Source organism: Bacillus rossius, chromosome 17 (assembly GCF_032445375.1).
Source record: "Bacillus rossius redtenbacheri isolate Brsri chromosome 17, Brsri_v3, whole genome shotgun sequence".
Classification (NCBI taxonomy): domain Eukaryota; kingdom Metazoa; phylum Arthropoda; class Insecta; order Phasmatodea; family Bacillidae; genus Bacillus; species Bacillus rossius.
In genome coordinates, this window is record NC_086344.1 from 40,274,994 (window position 1) to 40,294,291 (window position 19,298).

The 19,298-nt window shown below is 43.0% G+C and overlaps 1 protein-coding gene across 2 annotated transcripts; it reads left to right on the top strand.

Annotated features, from left to right (window-relative positions):
• The first annotated feature begins 845 nt into the window (after positions 1-845).
• LOC134540575 (tubulin polymerization-promoting protein homolog) lies at positions 846-15,486 on the top strand. Of its 2 annotated transcripts, none has more exons than XM_063383393.1 (4): positions 846-935; positions 6,685-6,936; positions 11,277-11,406; positions 12,736-15,486. In XM_063383393.1, exons 2-4 carry the CDS (start codon positions 6,686-6,688, stop codon positions 12,916-12,918), a joined length of 564 nt encoding a protein of 187 aa, XP_063239463.1. In that variant the 5' UTR covers positions 846-935; position 6,685; the 3' UTR covers positions 12,919-15,486. The 2 variants fall into 2 exon arrangements, with proteins under 2 accessions (XP_063239463.1, XP_063239462.1); XM_063383392.1 differs by lacking the exon at positions 846-935 and adding an exon at positions 973-6,100.
• Positions 15,487-19,298: the final 3,812 nt, after the last annotated feature.

A 19,298-nucleotide genomic window follows, 5' to 3' on the forward strand; every position in this document is an offset into this window, starting at 1 on the left:
AGCGTTGCTAGGTTTAGAAGCGCTGGTAGGACCGCTTTCAGCAGGAAGACTGCCGCAGTAGTTTCCTTTCGGAAGGGGGGGTGGCATGGTATAAAGGTTCGAGGAGGGGATTGGCTGTAAAAATACGTGGTAGAAGCTACGAAGGTAACGCTTTCTTGCCGAACTGAAGCGAACATGGCCGAAACATCAGACGGTGGAATTCTTCCGCCGACTGCTTCGGCTATGTCCGCTACAGTTCGGCACGGCAGGTGGCGAGGTGGCAGGAATGGAATAATTGACGTGCCAGTTTCTTGGTACACGTACCAGTTAACAGAGTTTCTGATCACGTATGAAGATAATTTCTTTTGAGTTGGTACGAAAAATACCAACATTTAATTGTTACTATTCTAGTACACTTTTATGAGGTTCTTCTCTTTATTTTAAGTACTTACTTTGCCTGTGTTGTCTGTTTATATATTTTGTACCAGATATCGATGATACTATACTCCCACTTAGTATATAAATAATGTAGAGTAGGTATTTTATTATCAGAATAATGTAAGTCAAACATTATTATTTTTCAAAAATAATTTATAATTTAAAAAATTGTCAATTTTTCTACCTGTGGAATAGTCAATGTTCAGTTAAGGAAACAACTTAAATAGCACCCTTTTGTACCTTGAAATCCCCCCACGGACATGTTTTGGGGTGAAAGGAGTTGTTGCTTCCCCGCATGCAAACCTCGCGCCTCGCCACTGAGCGCCAGTGTGACGGAGAACTCCGAGCAGGAGTCGGAACGCGTCCTGCGACCTGCGCTGCCATTGGCCGGTGGGCGTGGCCTGCTCGGCGCGGCGCAGTCGGAACACGACCGCTGGCTGCGTCGGCGGGATCGATGTCAGTCGAGTGGTGGTCGTGTGATGTGCAGGGTGTGACATCGCCGCACAAGAAGCGCTCAGGTAGGCCTGTCACTCTGTCACTGTCACTCTGCTCGCACGTCATTGTTGGCTTGCGCTGGAGGTCATAGAAAACAACTGAACAACCACAAAGGAAGATGAATACACAAACACACAGAAAACAACCCAAATTCAGCCAATTTCAAATGTTTGTGTATTGACAACACAGAGAATTCTGTGTAAGGAATTAGAACAATACCACAGCCCAGACGCGTGATGTCAGAATGCCTGCACAGATTTTTCTTTTTTGTAAATGGAGCAGAAATATTCATGTAAAATTACAGATATTACATAAAAACAACTGTATTATTACAAAATGGTGTTCGCAGTAATACCTGGTTCGGATTCCTACCCAGGAATTTATGCTTTGTGTGGTCCCAGTACCTCCAAAAGTTAAAGTTATTTCTAAACTGTTCCCTGAATAGCTTTCCAGGATTATTAAATATTAATTCAAATGTATAATTATGCGCCAATTTTCGTTAGAAATTCTCAGATTTATCTTGATAAACTGCAAAAATAATTATTGTCATGTGTTGTATAACGTTACAATATCATTATTGTACTACTACAAACTATTTATTCGCAACTGGTTTCAAAATGAGTCTTTTTAAGAAGTACCGATTTTTTTCCCTGTGCGTTTAATTTCATCGTTGGGTTCGCGTGTGCGTTAATATATTGTCCTTGAGCGCACGCACGGTGATTCCAACCACTCTGTTCACTGGTTGCTTTCAAATTATTTCCATTGGTTGGAAATTAAAAAAAAATTAAGATTTCGGGGGAGGGCATTATCCTCCTCCTCTCCCTCTCCCCGTCATTCTTTGCTTACCTACGCCTGTGAGATTGTCGGTGGGTTGTCCAGATTATCAGTTTAGTATCATCGTTGGATTCCTCCGCCTGTCGCTGTGCTATTCAAGGTTGTTGTCTGTCTGTATTTGCCGTTTTTGTTGCTACTGTTTTGCTTGTCAGCCCATTGTGTTCGTCTATGTTGTGAGCTGTGATATTGCTCTAATTCCTTCTCTGTGCTGTCTATTCATTTGACATCGGCTGATTTCTATGTTTTTTGTTTTCTGTGTGTTTGTGTATTCATCTTTCTTTATGCGTTTGTCGGTTTTTCTCGAATACATACAATGCAAACTAGCAATGATGTATGTTCAAAATAATGATTTAAATCAATCTTACCCATTGCAATAATCATTCAAAGAACATATTGTCATGGAATGCTTAGATATCTGGGATTGTTGTTTTTAATGATTCACAGCCAGAGTTCTAGAATGGATCATGATATTGATAATGATCCATCCAACCAATCACCATTAGTTGAATCGCTGAATATCACGACGTATGTGGAGTGAACGGCAACGACGATCCATATTTACGAAATGATCTTAATAAATTTGTAGAGATGAGCGTGACATTTGTAGTGTTCTGAGCGGAGTACAAAGAATACGAATGTTCTCCTGCTGTATTTACGAGTCATCAAGAGTTGTCTCGCGTCAATATTCGTAAATACCTATATATACGTATATTCCTTTATGAGATGAAATAAATATATGATATCAATTCTAGTTCCCATATTCAACGTATTTCTTTACTGAGAAGTGAATGCAGGCATAAATAAGAAGCTATGTGTGCGGACAGTGAAATATAAATGACAAGGTGAATGTCAGCGAACTACCGGCGCTGCCAGAGTGACATGTTCACACGCGTGATCGGTCACACATCACGTTTCACTCAAAAAACAGTTTGTGGAGTTTCAACTCCCATTCGGTTTTATTCTCAGGCAAGTTACACGTAGATGCGAAACAATCATTTTAAAACTACATGGAGAAAAAAAAGACAGCGCGACATTTATCTGTTGACTTATCTGTTACAAGCACTAGTTCACTGGGGTGATAAGTGTAAGTCGTGAAGTTAAACGCCTTATCTGTGTTGATTCTCGCGCGACCGTGCAACAAGTTTAACTGTAAATGTACTCGAACAAGTTCATGTGAGGTAGTTAGGCGGTTATTGCAGTCAGAGGCTTAGCCTGGTGAGTGAGTGTACGCAGAGTTTCATTTGGGGGAGGAAGTGACAAAACCTTTTTGCTTGCTGTTTGCGTTCAAATTATTATACATCTTATATAACTATAATAGATTTTTATTATTTTTTTAGGATTTTGGGGATATATCCCCCCTCACAATCACCATCCCTGTATAAAGTGACAGTACAGCTCTAAAAATAGTAATCATTACTTCACACTTCCGTAGGACATAGGCTTGTGCGGGATTCAGTAGTGAGCCAGACTACGAAGATATACCCTATTCCCTTTTTGACAGGAATTTCCGACAGGAATATGAATGTCTTTAATCTTGGGTTTGGTGTCACTTCGGCTGAGGATTCGACACCTCTTAAAATTCGTAAACTATGAAAGCTACAGAGATGAAGTAAATATAGCTTACAATTAGTAGAGCAGAATTTTCTCGTTTGCGTTACGTATGAATCACGCGGTTAATATTTGCAGTGATGACGTAACGAGCGTTGCTGGATAGCGTCTAACTTAAGTCAGTGAGAGCTATGTAACTCAGAAAGTAATGGACCATTTGCGTCTTTAAACTTTAATTTGCTTGTGAGTGAGCGCTGAGCGGGGATAGTTAAGTGGAATAACTATAAAGTTACTAACTTTGGTTTTGTAGACATTATACGCAAAATGCCTAAGGGAAAACGGGTTACGTTGAAAGAAAAGAAAGAAAACAAGCGAAATCGCCCGAGCGGAAGCAATTACAAATGCAGAGAAGTGCCGTAGGTACTGAATGAGGTAAAAAGTAGCCGAGATAAATGAGCCAGTGGGCAAAACGAGCCCCTGTAGTCCAAAATACAGGCTACCCAGAATTTTTTTTTTCCAGAGGTATGAAAATGTTGTCCTTCAAACCGCTATCTTTATCCAGCCCCTACATAAAATTCTCGTCTACTCTACAACAGTCCAGGCCTGTGGGTAGCCCATGTCCTTGTCCGAATACACTAAAACTATAAGCAACTGTTAGCTTCAGTTAACTAAAGCGCGCAACAAGTAGGAACAGAGTGTTGGGAAGTCCATCGCACCACTCACACTGTATATGTGTAGTCGCAACTCAGCAAGTCCCCGCTGGCTGACAGCTACCCGCAGCAGCGACCAGACCCGTGCGAACTCGCGGAGGTACAGGTTGTGACTGAAGAGCTGCTGTCTGCTCCGCCCTTTGTTGCCTGTTGTTTCAGGCCATTGTGGTCTCTTTCTGGGTGCTGTATGTGTGTCGCTTTATATGTTCATTATCGTGTGACACATGTCGTTCAATGGATCATGTCAATCCCAATTCCTACAACGGTCCACTCTTTCGCAAAGTCAACAAATATGTGCATTTTGTCTGCAAAGTGACAAGGGCACGCCCTGAAGAGTGGTTCGTGATTGGTTTATTGGCTGTGCGCTGACGAATGTAGCCAGGACAACAACAGCAGAGGCAAGCAAGCACCTTCGCGCGGCTACTATCGCCGGTCTCAGCTGCACACGAGGCCTGGCGTGTGGTCGTCCTATTGTGCTTGTTGTGGGGACTGGGGACTGGGGACTGGGGACTGGGGACTGGGGACAGGGGACTGGGGCTGCGAGAGCTCGGGCTATCAGGGACTGCGTGTGAACAGGGCGGGGCAGGAGGCAAAAGCGACGCCACTTCAGGCGGTGATCGATAGTTGCCTCTCACGTAGAGGCGCGCGGCGGTCATGTCGCAGCGAGGCTGGCAGCGCGCCACCACACACCACACCACCACGCCACCACCCCACCACACACCACGCCACCACGCCACCACACCACCACACACCACACCTCAGCCACTGTGGCACAGCTCGAGACTGCAATGTTGCTCTCTGAGTTTTCTCAAGTGAGAGTTAGAGGGTCATGAACCCATAGGGAAGGGGTTTTGCAATCAAAGTGTATGAAAAATAATATAAATTAATTGATCTGTTAGTAATAAGAACTTCGCTTAAATAAAAAGACAGCTTAGGTACTACCGTGATGCATAACATACTTCCGTCTATAACCACCGTAAAGAACATAACAAACCAAATTTCGTCTGCCACTGTCATGGCCGCTCCTAAACACTACCTTACTCACAAAAGTTGTGTTTAACTTTACACTTTTTGAATTAGTTATTTCATAATAATAACTTATCAATTCTTTCTAGATCAGCTTTTTTTTTTTAATTTAAATTCGTAGGCTAACTTTGATGGGCACGTGATAGGCTATATTTTATAATTTTTATTAAAAATAAAAGTAACATAGGAAAATAATAATTGATATCAATGTTGAATAAAGTTATTTTCCCTTCCCTGCAAAGAAACAAAAAAAAACGCAGATGTGTGTATTCAAAGGCGCGGTTGTTGTCGATGTTACAAACGCGAGTGTAGGCCTAATGCACTGGCAGCACGTTGCAGCGCTAGTTTCATCCCAGCTTGTTTGACTGGCGTAGTTGCAGTCTATCGTGCGAGATCCCGCCTAGAGAGGCGCTATCTCCCGGCGCAGCGAGGCGGAGATAAACTGCTATCTACAGTTGCAACACCGCGGGTCACTTCCCTGATGCGAGAGCACCTTCAGGCTTGCCAAAATTCTCCTAACGTCGGCGCGCGGCGTTTCAAAACTGAGTGAAAACTAGTACTTTTTTTTTTTCATTTATATAGTTTTTTTTAATTTAATTATTACTAGCTACCTATAGTTTCCTGTGCGAGAACCTAACACACGATACTTCAGCCGAGCTCTGGGCGTCGCGGATGTGAACTGTCACGTCTGTTACAAGTGCCACACAGAAAGCTGCACGTGGCACGCTAGAGGAACCCTCACGTGCCGCGTGCAGGCCCTGGAGCGGGTAGGCTATGTATAGCTGGGCGACTGTCTCCTGGTCCCATCCCCACCTCACAGCTACGAGCAGACATGCCGCCATGCTACCTCCTGGTGGTGTAGTGGTGTACGAGCGCACACGGAGCGGCGGCCCATTAGCGCGCAGGAAGCGGCGATGACATAACCTCGCGGTGCTAATAATACCGCTGTGTCAGAGGCGCTGGTTGGTGGAGCGGCGGTCTTCCATGGCTCACACCGGAGCCCCTGGCCTCCAGACTCGCCTGGCTGCTACCTGCTGCAGTCTGTCCGACCCTCAACGTAGATGCTTGATGTAAGCTTCTGCGAGAAACACAACAGGGAGTGTTAGAAGTCTGTAAAACCATTAAAGTGTCTTAGTGTCTTAATGTAAGTGAAGACACATTTTCCCTGTAGATAATGTGACCAATCAGGAACCAGTTTCACCACAAACAACCCTCGTGTTAATGCCATTGGCTACAGATTTTAGCGACTTCATAATATTTAATATTGTTTCGGGAGGACAGAACCCCTACAAGTGTGTTCAAAAGGAATGGTAAAATAACACCAATAGTTTTATACTTTTCTGTATTAAATTCGAGGCATTGATAAAATGTATAATAAATCAGACATATTTACAATATACATAAAATGACATTTAAAAATGGAGTTAAATTTAATATGTATATTAAGTCTAAATTTTGTTTCTATACCTATTAGTAATAAGTGATGTTACATGAATAATATTAACTGTAACATATAACAACAACTTAATACACACACTGATAAATCAAATATAAAGTAGTTTAGTGACATCTGCACCAAGCTTGTCGGCGACTAAGCAGTGCCGAGATGGCTGGTTGGGATGGGACCACACTGACAGAGGGGGCGGTGCGCCAGGATGTCGGAGAGCGAGCCGCAGCAGGACGGCGAGGTCTCCCAGGGCTCCGCCCCCGGCACGCCGGCCTCAGACAGGGCTGCATCGCCCTCCTTCAAGGCGCAGTTCCGCGCCTTCTCCAAGTTCGGCGACCCCAAGTCCGACGGCCGCCACATCACGCTGTCGCAGAGCGACAAGTGGATGAAGCAGGCCAAGGTCATCGACGGCAAGACCGTCACCACCACCGACACCGGCATCTACTTCAAGAAGTTCAAGTGAGTGCTGCCGTCCGCGTGGTGCCTCGTGCCACTTCCTTGTACCTCGTGGTACCTCTCGGTACCTCGTGGTGCCTTCTGGTACATCACGATGTCTCGTGGCATCTCGTGGTACCTTGTGGCATTTATTATGGCATGTGGTAGCTTTTGGCACCTCGTGGTACCTCTTGTTACCTCGTGGTCTTTGTGGTACCTCTCGGTACCTCGTGGTGCCTTCTGGTACATCACGATGTCTCGTGGCATCTCGTGGTACCTTGTGGCATTTATTATGGCTTGTGGTAGCTATTGGCACCTCGTGGTACCTCGTGGTACCTCTTGTTATCTCGTGGTATTTGTGGTACCTCTCGGTACCTCGTGGTGCCTTCTGGTACATCACGATGTCTCGTGGTACTTTATGGTACCTTGTGGTAACCTCGTGGTATCTCGTGGTACCTTGTGGCATTTATTATGGCATGTGGTAGCTTTTGGCACCTCGTGGTACCTCGTGGTACCTCTTGTTACCTCGTGGTCTTTGTGGTACCTCTCGGTACCTCGTGGTGCCTTCTGGTACATCACGATGTCTCGTGGTACTTTGTGGTACCTCGTGGTGACCTCGTGGCATCTCGTGGTACATTGTGGCATTTATTATGGCATGTGGTAGCTTTTGGCACCTCGTGGCACCTCGTGGTACCTCGTGGTACCTCGTGGTACCTTTTGTTATCTCGTGGTACATCTCGGTACCTTGTGGCACACGTTGCACCTTGTTGTACCTCGTTGCACCTTGTGGCTCTGTGGTGCCGACACATGCCTAGCTGGTGCCTGCTACATTACAATACACCCTTGTACCAATGCAACAGAACCAGGTATGTTGTCCAGTCAGCTGAGATGGCAGTATTCATATAAGAGTTCAGGTACTGGGAGCAACATCCTTCCTCGGCACATTCACAAATAAACATTGGTTTGATGTTACTTTAGTAGCTGGTATGACGCGAATTAACCAATATGGGGCATGACAGAACGACTCAAAACGACCTAAGGTGGATTCACTGTTAAATAAAATAGCCGTAACATAGAACATGGGTCGAGTGCACATGATTTGACTGCCATATTTTCGAACCTACTGATTCACAACTACGCATGGTATGGTCATGAGGAATTAAGGTGATTGTCGTGTAAGAGCTTAACAGGTCGTGAGCGAATCATGTGATGACTTAAGATTTAACAGAGATAGTTATATTTTATATTTTTTCCTTTAGAATTATGGGAAGCACCAATTACAGCACAGCAGAACGTGTTGGCGCAAATAAATGTTTCCTCGGGGAAAGCAGGTTATTAAATAGTACGAAAGGAGTAGGAAATAAGGAATTATTATCATGATTTCAAGAAACGAAAAAGGTGACCTGGTTGGAAGGTGTATCAAGTATCGAAATCAACGAAGGAGACCTCTTGGTTTGGAAACACCTGGGCTATATGCCTAACAATGGACATGGCTTGTTTGAAAGGGATTACTAATATCGAAAAATAAGGTCTCTTAGTTCGAAGACACTTAGCTTATATACTTGCATTTGGCACTCTAGTAGTCACAAGGAGCGCTGTCCTCTGAATGGGCCTAGAGATCAGTCGAAGAGCCGCCTTGTATAAAGTCTTTGCTTGTAGAGAAAATGATTAATATGCTCGTCAAAACGGAAATTAAAACATATTGTCAAAAATTAACAATTGTGTTTTCGTTTGGATTTTAACACTTGGGACTCTAATTTCTAATGCAGGTATCGAGGCAACTACTAATAAGTCCGTGACTTAATTTTATATAAATGATTTTTTTTACACTATTTTTTAGATTTTTGTTGAATATTTATTAAATAAATAATTTTTGCCCTCGACAGATTCGAACTGTAGACTAAAAACTATATAGCGTAAGTTATTTGTACTATATATATTTTATTAAGTTTTGAATAATTTGTGTTTTGTTAGTTTTTTTATATAGTTTAGGTGAAAATTTATCTTGATATGTCACATATTAGCTCAGGCAGGGCCGCAACTAGAGTCTCTGGCACCCGGGGCATGAATTGATTCAAGCGCCCCCCCCCCCTCTTTTTTGGCACATACCACACCAATAAAGCGGAAAAGGGGGGGGGGGGTGTCCGGGAGCCTTCCCACGGAAAAATTGTGTTATTTAAGCATTTTCCATACCTAGATGTAACAGTTTCTGTGCTACTGTAACTTCCATGTGTGAACCCACTATCAGTTGTAGTAGGAATTACAATCCAATCCGGCGATTTCGCGCCCCCACAGCTATGCGCCCGGGGCGTATGCCCCGCTTGCGCCCCCCTAGTTGCGGCCCTGAGCTCAGGTCAAAGCCCAGAGCCCAGAGGAGTAGGGTGCCATTTTGGCGTGAATTGGGAACTGAGTTGAAGTTAGCTCTATCCGCCAGCTCTATCCGGCCGCCCGGGGCAGAGAGCTTGGGACAACAACAGCCTAAGTCATTCCTCGCAACCATTGCAATTTTCAATCGAGTTTTCATATTTTTACAACAAAATGTGCAAATATAACGATAAGGCAGTTACATAGCGACCTTCATACATGTGTGTACTATCAATAAAAAATAATTTTATAGTGCGAGCCATCCTACAGTTATCCCAGGAGCCCTGAAAGCCTCCAATGTGTTGTTTTCATGGAGTATTTCACAAACATTATTTTTTTTTCGCCAATTTTGTCACTTCTACTTATATACAGATAATTTTCTAAGTTATATGTATATAATATATCTCAATATTTTGGTGAAATACATGTTTCTTTATATAATAGTGACAACAACTGCTTTGCTTGAAATACTTAAATTCTGATTTAGGTAACAACTAAGTTGAACTCACACATATCATTTATTTTTATTAAGTTCATTTATTGTACGGGTTGAGTTACAGCCATGAATTTTTTGATTTAAGGTCTCCTCACTTAAATAATCATAAGAAATTATTCGTAAAATTAAATATTTTGAGTTGTTTCCATGATTCTTTTTTTTATAACTATATTATTCAAATCATACGCCCTCTAGGAAATGGTTTATTTCATTTATAATGCTGAATTTAATGTTATTTATTAAAATTGCCTCCATTTATTATATATGAACATATATATATTTTTTTTTTATATTGGGTTATCTCTAAACTTCGACAACGTGTTTTGTGTTGAATTTTACTAACCATGTCAGGGGCAACTTCTGTCTGTACGTCAGTATTTTCATAACAGTGGTGGCCATGACAGTAGGGGCCGCTTTCAGTCAGGCGAGTGAAGCCGAACAAAAACTCTACAAATCTAATCTATTGGCAGAATACTCCATTTCGGCTCAAGTCACGTGTAAAAGTTGACTTGGTTCTATGGAGATGTTTGACCGATGTTTTCAGTCTACTTTTTTATGTGAAAGTGTGTATATCCTTCTGTTATTCACACAGGGATGTTCTAACAGATACATTGTGTTTCCAATTACACCCATTATAAAAGTAAAACTTTAACAACCAAGACCCAGGGGGGAAAAAGAAGTTTGTACTCACTTGGCTGAAAAACTTTGAGTTGAATTTTTTGTTCACTACACAATTAAATATTATGAAAGTCATTGTTGCCTGTTACAAATTAACTTTAAACAACTCTCCTCCTCGTGGAACATATAGAAATTTTATTTCATATGCTGATGCAATATGTCAGTGAATTGAAGAATGCAAATACCAAGCCAATACAAAGCTGTAATAATGACAAAATAATGTTCTGGGAAAACATTTAAGACAGTGCTCCTGGAACAACCTGTACGATAGTTTGCCCGCTAAGTTATGTTTTATTTGAAAGTCTATACCTGTAGGAAGGTACCTATGTACCACCTCTATCGGTACCGGTAGTCAAAGGGATAGAGGAAAAAAAATGTTTGTGATATACTCCATGAAATCAACACATTGGTGGCCTTCAAGGCTCCTGGGATAACTTGTACGATGGCTCGCACTCTAAATTAAATTTTTTATTGATAGTACACACATGTATGAAGGTCGCTATGAAACTGTTCTATCGTTATTTTTGCACATTTTGTTGTAAGAATATAAAAACTCGATTGGAAATTTCCGTAGTTGCGTGGAATGACTTAGGCTGTTGTTGTCCCAAGCTTTTTGCCCCGGGCGGCCGACTAGAGCCGGTGGATAGAGCTAACTTCAGCTCAGTAATTTGTGATTTTAAAATAAATCGCTGTAATTATTGTGAAAGAGACTGTCAATAAATGTAAATAACAAAATACTAAAATATGTACTGAGGTAATAATTGTTTAGGATATTTCACTCACACATAACCTAAACTCTTGATAGTTACACAGAGAAATGCCGCAGGGTCATGAAGATGGCGCCGGAAGACTACGACAAGTATCTGGCAGACCTCGCCAAGAACAAGCGGCTGGAGCTGCAGGACGTGAAGAAGAAGCTGGCGTCGTGCGGCGCGCCGGGGCTCACCTCCAACTCGGTGGGTGCTGTCCCTCGCTGCCCCTATCTGCCCCTTGCTGTCCCTCGCTGTCCCCTGCTGCCCCTCGCTGTCCCCCGCTGCCCCTCGCTGTCCCCCGCTGTCCCTCGCTGCCCCTCGCTAGCTGCTGGCTTCTGGACCAGTCTGTGTCGTGCCGGCCCTGTCCGTGTTTTAATGATTCAGTGGCCAGACACATTGAATAAATATTGCATTTCTCGCGACATTTTTTGTACAAAAACGTTTTTAAAAAAAATACAATGTGTTTCATGTGATGCAGAAACAAATAAGTCTTCTAAAAATAGTATTAACAAAAAAATTAATAAAAAAATATTTCTTTTAACAGTGTGTAGATTACATGATCAGAAATCATATTTTATTTTTTTAGTATTTCTGTTAGAATACTTTGCCTACTAAATACTATCAGCTAACTACTGCATGCTACATATAGTATGCTAATACGCGATAGTTTGCCTAATTATATTTCGTTGCTAGCTAATGCTCGGCATTCGTTGCACTGCCTCATTCAATTTTTTTTTATTTGTTTGAAGCGGGTACACATATACAAAGCATCTCTCTATCTCTTCATATATATATATATATATATATATATATACTCTATATATCTCTGTCTTTTTATGTATACACATACACACTCTCTCTACCTATATTTTTTTGTCTCTATATATATATCACATTATCTCTCTACCTCATTCTCTACGCCTCTCTCTATCTCTTTCTATCTATCTTTACATCATTATATCTATTTTTATACCTCTCTCTATCACTGTTTTGTATTTTATTCTTAATCCATTTCACTTTTGTCATACATGCGCACTCATGCACCGAAAACACACGAACTGCCGCCAAATTAAATTTTAAAACAAACATTTTTTTTTGAAAGGATTCGCGCGCCGCTGGTTGTACAGGGTCAGACACCTTCCTGGGCATGCGCACAGCAAGTCGCCGAGTGGTTTGTGAAGCGCGCACGGAGAGTGGTCTGGGCGGGCACCAGCACAGCACAGCCTGGGGCCGGCACGCAGGCAACAAGCTCTGCCGCCACTCGAGACACGGCGATCGATGCGGGCCGCTGGTGTCACGTGACACCTCACACCAGGCGCTCCACGGCCACGAGTGTGCAGGGTGTGCAGGGTGTGCAGGGTGTGCAGAGTGTGCAGGGTGTGCAGTGTGTGCAGGTTGTGCAGGGTGTGCAGAGTGTGCAGGTTGTGCAGTGTGTACAGTGTGTACAGGGTGTGCAGATAGTGTGCAGAGTGTGCAGGGTGTGCAGGGTGTGCAGAGAGTGTGCAGAGAGTGTGCAGGGTGCACGTGTTGCAGCCGGCGGGCAAGGCAGCGGCCGCCGTGGACCGCCTCACGGACGCCGCCAGGTACACGGGCTCGCACAAGCAGCGCTTCGACGACAGCGGCAAGGGCCGGGGCATCGCCGGCAGGAAGGACCTGCCCGACGACTCTGGCTACGTGCAGGGCTACCAGAACAAGGACTCCTACAAGAACCAGTAGCCGCGCCATCTGCAGACTGCGGGCCGTGCTGGAAGGGTCGCGGCCAGCCGGGGCGAGTCGAGGCGGCGGCAGTTACTGTTTGTCCTCGATGCACTTCCTCTAAGCCAGTTGCATTTGTTTCCTTGTTGCGACTGAATTAACCACAAACGTTACGATTATTTTTTTTTCCCAGCATAAATAGTGTGAGAATTTATATTGTTAAGCTCACTATCTTGACGCAAAAAAAAATTAAATTGTTATATAGTCATCCCTGACAATGGCGCAAACCTGATTGCGTACAAGCTACACGGTGGTGGAATTCTGCCTTCTGCCTTCTGCCGTAAGACGGACTTAGAGTCGTGGTCTTGGCGCGGGATGTAGTGCAGGAGGCTAGACTCCGCAGTCGCGCACACGGCCCCTGGCTCGCGCTGTGTCCAGTGTGGACAGAGACTGGGCAGCCCCTCGCTGGCAGCTGTCCTTGGAGGACTTTGTTGTGGTTTCATGTCAAACTTGGAAACCTAACATCCTCAGCCCGCAGTTTCACTTGCCAACTGCAGCTCACAGTGATTGCCGCAATTGTTTCAGTCTCAGGAATCACTGATATTAAATAACTCACATCTTTGATGATATTATAATGATGGTAAATTATTTATTGGTATACTCCCTACCATTCTTCTTCCAAAACTATTATCGAATAGAAGTAATTTGGAATATTTATAAAATTAAAAATGGTAACTAACTCTCCTCCATAAATCGTACGTACTTAAATATGTAAATATTATTATTTTAATATTGCCCTATTTGTGTGGATTCTGAGAATACTCCTTGTGATGTTGTGCTTTTAAGTGATTTAGTTATGCTTTTTACGGTAGTTTTCTGTCTTGAATACTGTTTGTTAAGACTCCTCTTCTGCTTTATACAAACTGTACTTTGAAGTGTTCGTCTCCATGTCAAAGGCTCTGCTGACTCACAGTGGTAACAGTTTGGAGATGAGCAACGAAGGGCTTTATCAGGAAGTTGCTCAATTCACCACATGCAATAACGATGTATAACTTTTATGGTCTTAGGTTGCTTGCAGAAGTAATATATACCTTAAACAATAAATTATTCTATCCGCTGATGCGCATTGGAGTAAATACCTTCAGAAACTCAACACTTTGATATGTCGGCAATCTTTCTGAGTTTAGTTTACGTTTTACTAACTGGGTTTAGCTTTCTAGCAACAGTCGTGTTCCAGCAGGCACGGCAAGTGACTAATTAACTCCGCAGTTTGTTGCTGCCGACACTATGCTGTCACGTTGATGTGCTACTGTTGCGAGCATAGACTCCATGCAGCACGAATACCACCCGAGCTCACTGGGCCGAAGTTGCTCTCTGTACTTTCAACGTTTCTTTACTTCGTGAGATCAAAACCGCATTTTTATTTAAATAACAAGTCATAGACGGAAAAAAATATAACATTATTCACCATATTAATTAAAACTTAATTGAACAATATTTTAAAATCTATTTAAATAACTTATTTTAAAGTAAAATATAGTTCTAGGTGGGAAAATAAACTAAAGAGATGCTGTTTAAGACATTCCTGGTTGATGAGTCACTTGTCTCACCTGTATTTAGTTTTACCTATGGAAGCATTTAACTTAAATTTCAGGGAAAGTATTAAAACTATAATTCAGGAAAACTACTTTGTGATTTTTTTCAGTCGACTTACATATTTTATGAGCATTAATTATCTATTAGTTTAAAAAAATTCCATTACAATTTGTTTGTAGAATATTTATAAAGTTAACTATTTCTGAAAAAAACATTTCTTTTAAATTATATTGAAACTTTAAATTATAAATTAATTTGTTTTTTGCTTACGACTCCGAGCCCATCACCTGACAATGTCACGTGACGCTAGTAAACAAGCGGGTAGTAAGAGTATACTCAGCTTCTCCAATCTTGGATTTAATATAAGAACTCAATCGTAGACGAAGTAGGCTTACCTATTTATAGCAGAGGGTAACTTTTACTGTCATACTGGCAGCATTTACTGCTATGTCTTATATCAATCTGGCTCAGAAACTGTCCCCAGTTCGTTATATACACGTAGCACGCACAAACAATAATAATACAAAACGCTAACGTTCACACCCGTGATTTTTTTTTCCTGACATCACAAGACTTATTTTGTTAGACCTACTCTTGCTAACCCATCTTTGAATGCATGTTTTGCTCTAACATAACTAAAATACAAATATTTTATTTTTGCCCCTTGGGACACTTTTGTTTACAAAGCGTTAAGCATATGTGCCTGGTTCATATTGTTCACTGAATTTGTATAATATAGCCGGTGATTTCGTCATTTGTATCATTTAACAAAACAAAAAAATGTGCACAACACTAGAAAATCAACATCGTTCGTAATAAATAAACAGCATATTTTTTCATGGACTTTGTAACGCAATGTTAAAGTGTCAGTAGCTTTCAGAGCCTCCATGTGTTCAGAATGGATCTCACGCCTTACTTCTTCCATTTTTGTTATAAGTTTTTTGTGAAGTGTTGTAAAACTTATTTCAATAAACGTTTTGAGATTTTGCACGATTTATTGAGTACATGTTTCTTCTTAATAAATATGACAGACCTAGTGGCTGTCGTGGAGGTGAAATATTCCAAACATGCAATGAAGGTGACACTTTGAAAGTGTCAGTTGGGAATGCTTGTCAGGGCGAATGCTACATGGCGGCAACATGCTGAACTGTGCTTGAAGCACGGGATGCTGCCGAACTGTGCTTGAAGCACGGGATGCTGCCGAACTGTGCTTGAAGCACGGGATGCTGCCGAACTGTGCTTGAAGCACGGGATGCTGCCGAACTGTGCTTGAAGCACGGGATGCTGCCGAACTGTGCTTGAAGCACGGGATGCTGCCGAACTGTGCTTGAAGCACGGGATGCTGCCGAACTGTGCTTGAGGCACGGGATGCTGCCGAACTGTGCTTGAGGCACGGGATGCTGCCGAACTGTGCTTGGAGCACGGGATGCTGCCGAACTGTGCTTGAAGCACGGGATGCTGCCGAACTGTGCTTGAAGCACGGGATGCTGCCGAACTGTGCTTGAAGCACGGGATGCTGCCGAACTGTGCTTGAAGCACGGGATGCTGCCGAACTGTGCTTGAAGCACGGGATGCTGCCGAACTGTGCTTGAAGCACGGGATGATGCCGAACTGTGCTTGAAGCACGGGATGATGCCGAACTGTGCTTGAAGCACGGGATGCTGCTGAACTGTGCTTGAAGCACGGGATGCTGCTGAACTGTGCTTGAAGCACGGGATGCTGCCGAACTGTGCTTGAAGCACGGGATGCTGCTGAACTGTGCTTGCACGGGATGCTGCTGAACTGTGCTTGAGGCACGGGATGCTGCCGAACTGTGCTTGAAGCCAGGGGCGTAGCCAGGGGGGGGGTTTAGGGGTTCAAACCCCCCCCTTAGCACCAAATATTTAATTAATTTCTTATTAATCACTCAAACAAATTTCATATTAAATTTAATAAAAATTTTACCATTACAATATTTAAATTTAAGTACCGAAAACTGCTAAAATAGCACTATTTTACACCTTAAAATCCAAATTTTCCCGGGGGAGGACCCCCGGACCCCCCGCTTTAATACGGGGGGGGGGGGGGACGCATGCTTCTTAACACCCCCCATACACAAATCCTGGCTACGCCACTGCTTGAAGCACGGGATTCTGCTAAACTGTGCTTGAAGCACGGAATTCTGCTGAACTGTGCTTGAAGCACGGAATTCTGCTGAACTGTGCTTGAAGCACGGAATTCTGCTGAACTGTGCTTGGAGCACGGGATGCTGCTGAACTGTGCTTGAAGCACGGAATTCTGCTGAACTGTGCTTGGAGCACGGGATTCTGCTAAACTGTGCTTGAAGCACGGGATTCTGCTGAACTGTGCTTGAAGCACGGGATTCTGCTGAACTGTGCCTGAAGCACGGGATTCTGCTGAACTGTGCCTGAAGCACGGGATTCTGCTGAACTGTGCTTGAAGCACGGAATTCTGCTGAACTGTGCTTGAAGCACGGAATTCTGCTGAACTGTGCTTGGAGCACGGGATGCTGCTGAACTGTGCTTGAAGCACGGGATTCTGCTAAACTGTGCTTGAAGCACGGGATTCTGCTGAACTGTGCTTGAAGCACGGGATTCTGCTGAACTGTGCCTGAAGCACGGGATTCTGCTGAACTGTGCCTGAAGCACGGGATGCTGTTGAACTGTGCTTGCACGGGATGCTTCTGAACTATGCTTGCAGCACGGGATTCTGCTGAACTACGCTTGAAGCTACAGAGACGGCACGGGAGCTGCTGTGTTCACACTCGGGCGTGCCAACATAGACGGAGAACAAGCTGTCACGTGGGCATTACACTAACCCAGTATAGACGTGTTTTTAAGTTAAGTTGTGTAGTAACTTAAATGCAAACCACCCAAAATACTTTCTCAAAAAAATTAGCACATGAAGTTTTTTTTTTTTTTTTTTTTGCATTGTCTGCATTGTCTGCTTGGATGCATTCTAGATTCTACCAATACCCACTGCAACCTCCGGCACGAGTGGGCATTGTTGTGGCACTGTGTAGACGAGCCAGGCACCGAGATACTGCAGTAATGCACTACCATGGCGTCCCGCGGGGGAAACGAGTTCGGAAGGACATGAGCTGAATTGTATACGACGGACACTGATCGCTGATTGGCCCATGAGACCCTCTGACCACATGGTCCGAATAAGTACAGGTCAACTCGAACCTTTGGTCCCAATCTGCGTCCTTTGGTAGCATAGAACCACACTCGTGATATACGCTGTTCCCAGTTCCCGTTTCAAAAAAAAAAAAGTGAACAGACAATAACGGACGATGTGGCAGAAACAGGAAGCCAAGAAGACCAAGGCGAAAGATTAATTAGTGCTGTCCGTTTGCGACCGGCGCTTTTCAGAGGCAGAACACACGAATTCACTTCAGCGTGCCGTCCTGAGTGCGAGGTATACTCTTCACGTGTTGCTAGGAATGTTGATATTACCACTGTATTAAATTTCCGTTTTGGTCAAATTTTCCAAAGATTAAAAAAACCTCGATTTCATGGGAGCGAAAGTCGCCCCAGCTCTTGCGATTGTAGCACTTTCACGGAATGTATGCAACACTGATACGCTCAGAACACTAACGATGTCATTAATTATGCTAGCCTCTTCAAAAGTATATCACTTTAAAGCTTAAGAAATATGCAACAACTTTTGTAAGAGTGATTATTACGTCGGGCCCTTTATTTTTAAGTGAATCTTGTTTTTATGTCCTTACTGGGATTTAAAAAAAACTTATTTCATTACTTAATCGATTTTTATCTAACCTTTAATATTAAAAATCAGAGGTTTTTCAATATGAATGTTTATACTTAATAGCGTTGTAGATTATTTTGGTAATATTATGGTGGGTCTACGTTAAAAACTGCGTAAATGGGAAGCCTTTTAATATGTCGTTCGTCGTTGTCATCTGCACGTTTTCGGTGATATACACAAGGTCTACAGCAGTAAACTTTCGTTATGTTATTAAGCACAGTATATATTCTACCACTGTGCAATAATTCAGCTTTGAACAAATTTTGTGCGGGTTTAAACCTTTGTTTTCTGGGATAATGTTACGAGGTAGAAAGCACTGTCTACGAACCAGGTGAACAGTTGACGCCGCAGTTACGGCCCGATACGCAACTGACTTTCGATATGGGGCATTATGGTTATACTTTCCGATGGTTCCTCCCCCCCCCCCTCCCCCCCCCCCAACAGTCTCCTACGTAAAGTCTAAGTCACGAAGTCTCGATATCAAAAGTTTCTCAAACTTGCTGAGAACCAATCGGAGCAAAACCCTGTGTAAGTACTAGATGCTAAAATTGAATTGTCTGGCGAGTATGTAACACGCAGTAAACACCAAATGGTAAGACATGTGATGCGATGACAAAATGAACGGAAAGCACTATGCACTGGTGTTCAATGGATATGTGAAGAATTACAAACACTACCACGAGCGCCAATACATTGCATTGCCAGCTTGACTTACCTCTCGTATGGCGAGTACAGCTACCAGTATCCACTGAACAAGGTACGAGTCAACAGACCACATATACACTACACATTACCGTGTTGACTCTTGCAACTGCTGTTCTGCTTGCTTGCTTACTGAAGTGCCACCTCGTGTACACTATTGTAGAATGTAGTCTGCAGTGCATGTTGCATGCTTGTCAGGCATTTCTAATTTAGCATTCGACACTTATGTGCACATTTTGCAAAAATGCACACCGAGTATGTGTTAAGTTATCATTAGGAATCACCTATCCAAATAGAATTGTGTTAGTATTAATTTTAACCTCGTATGTCTT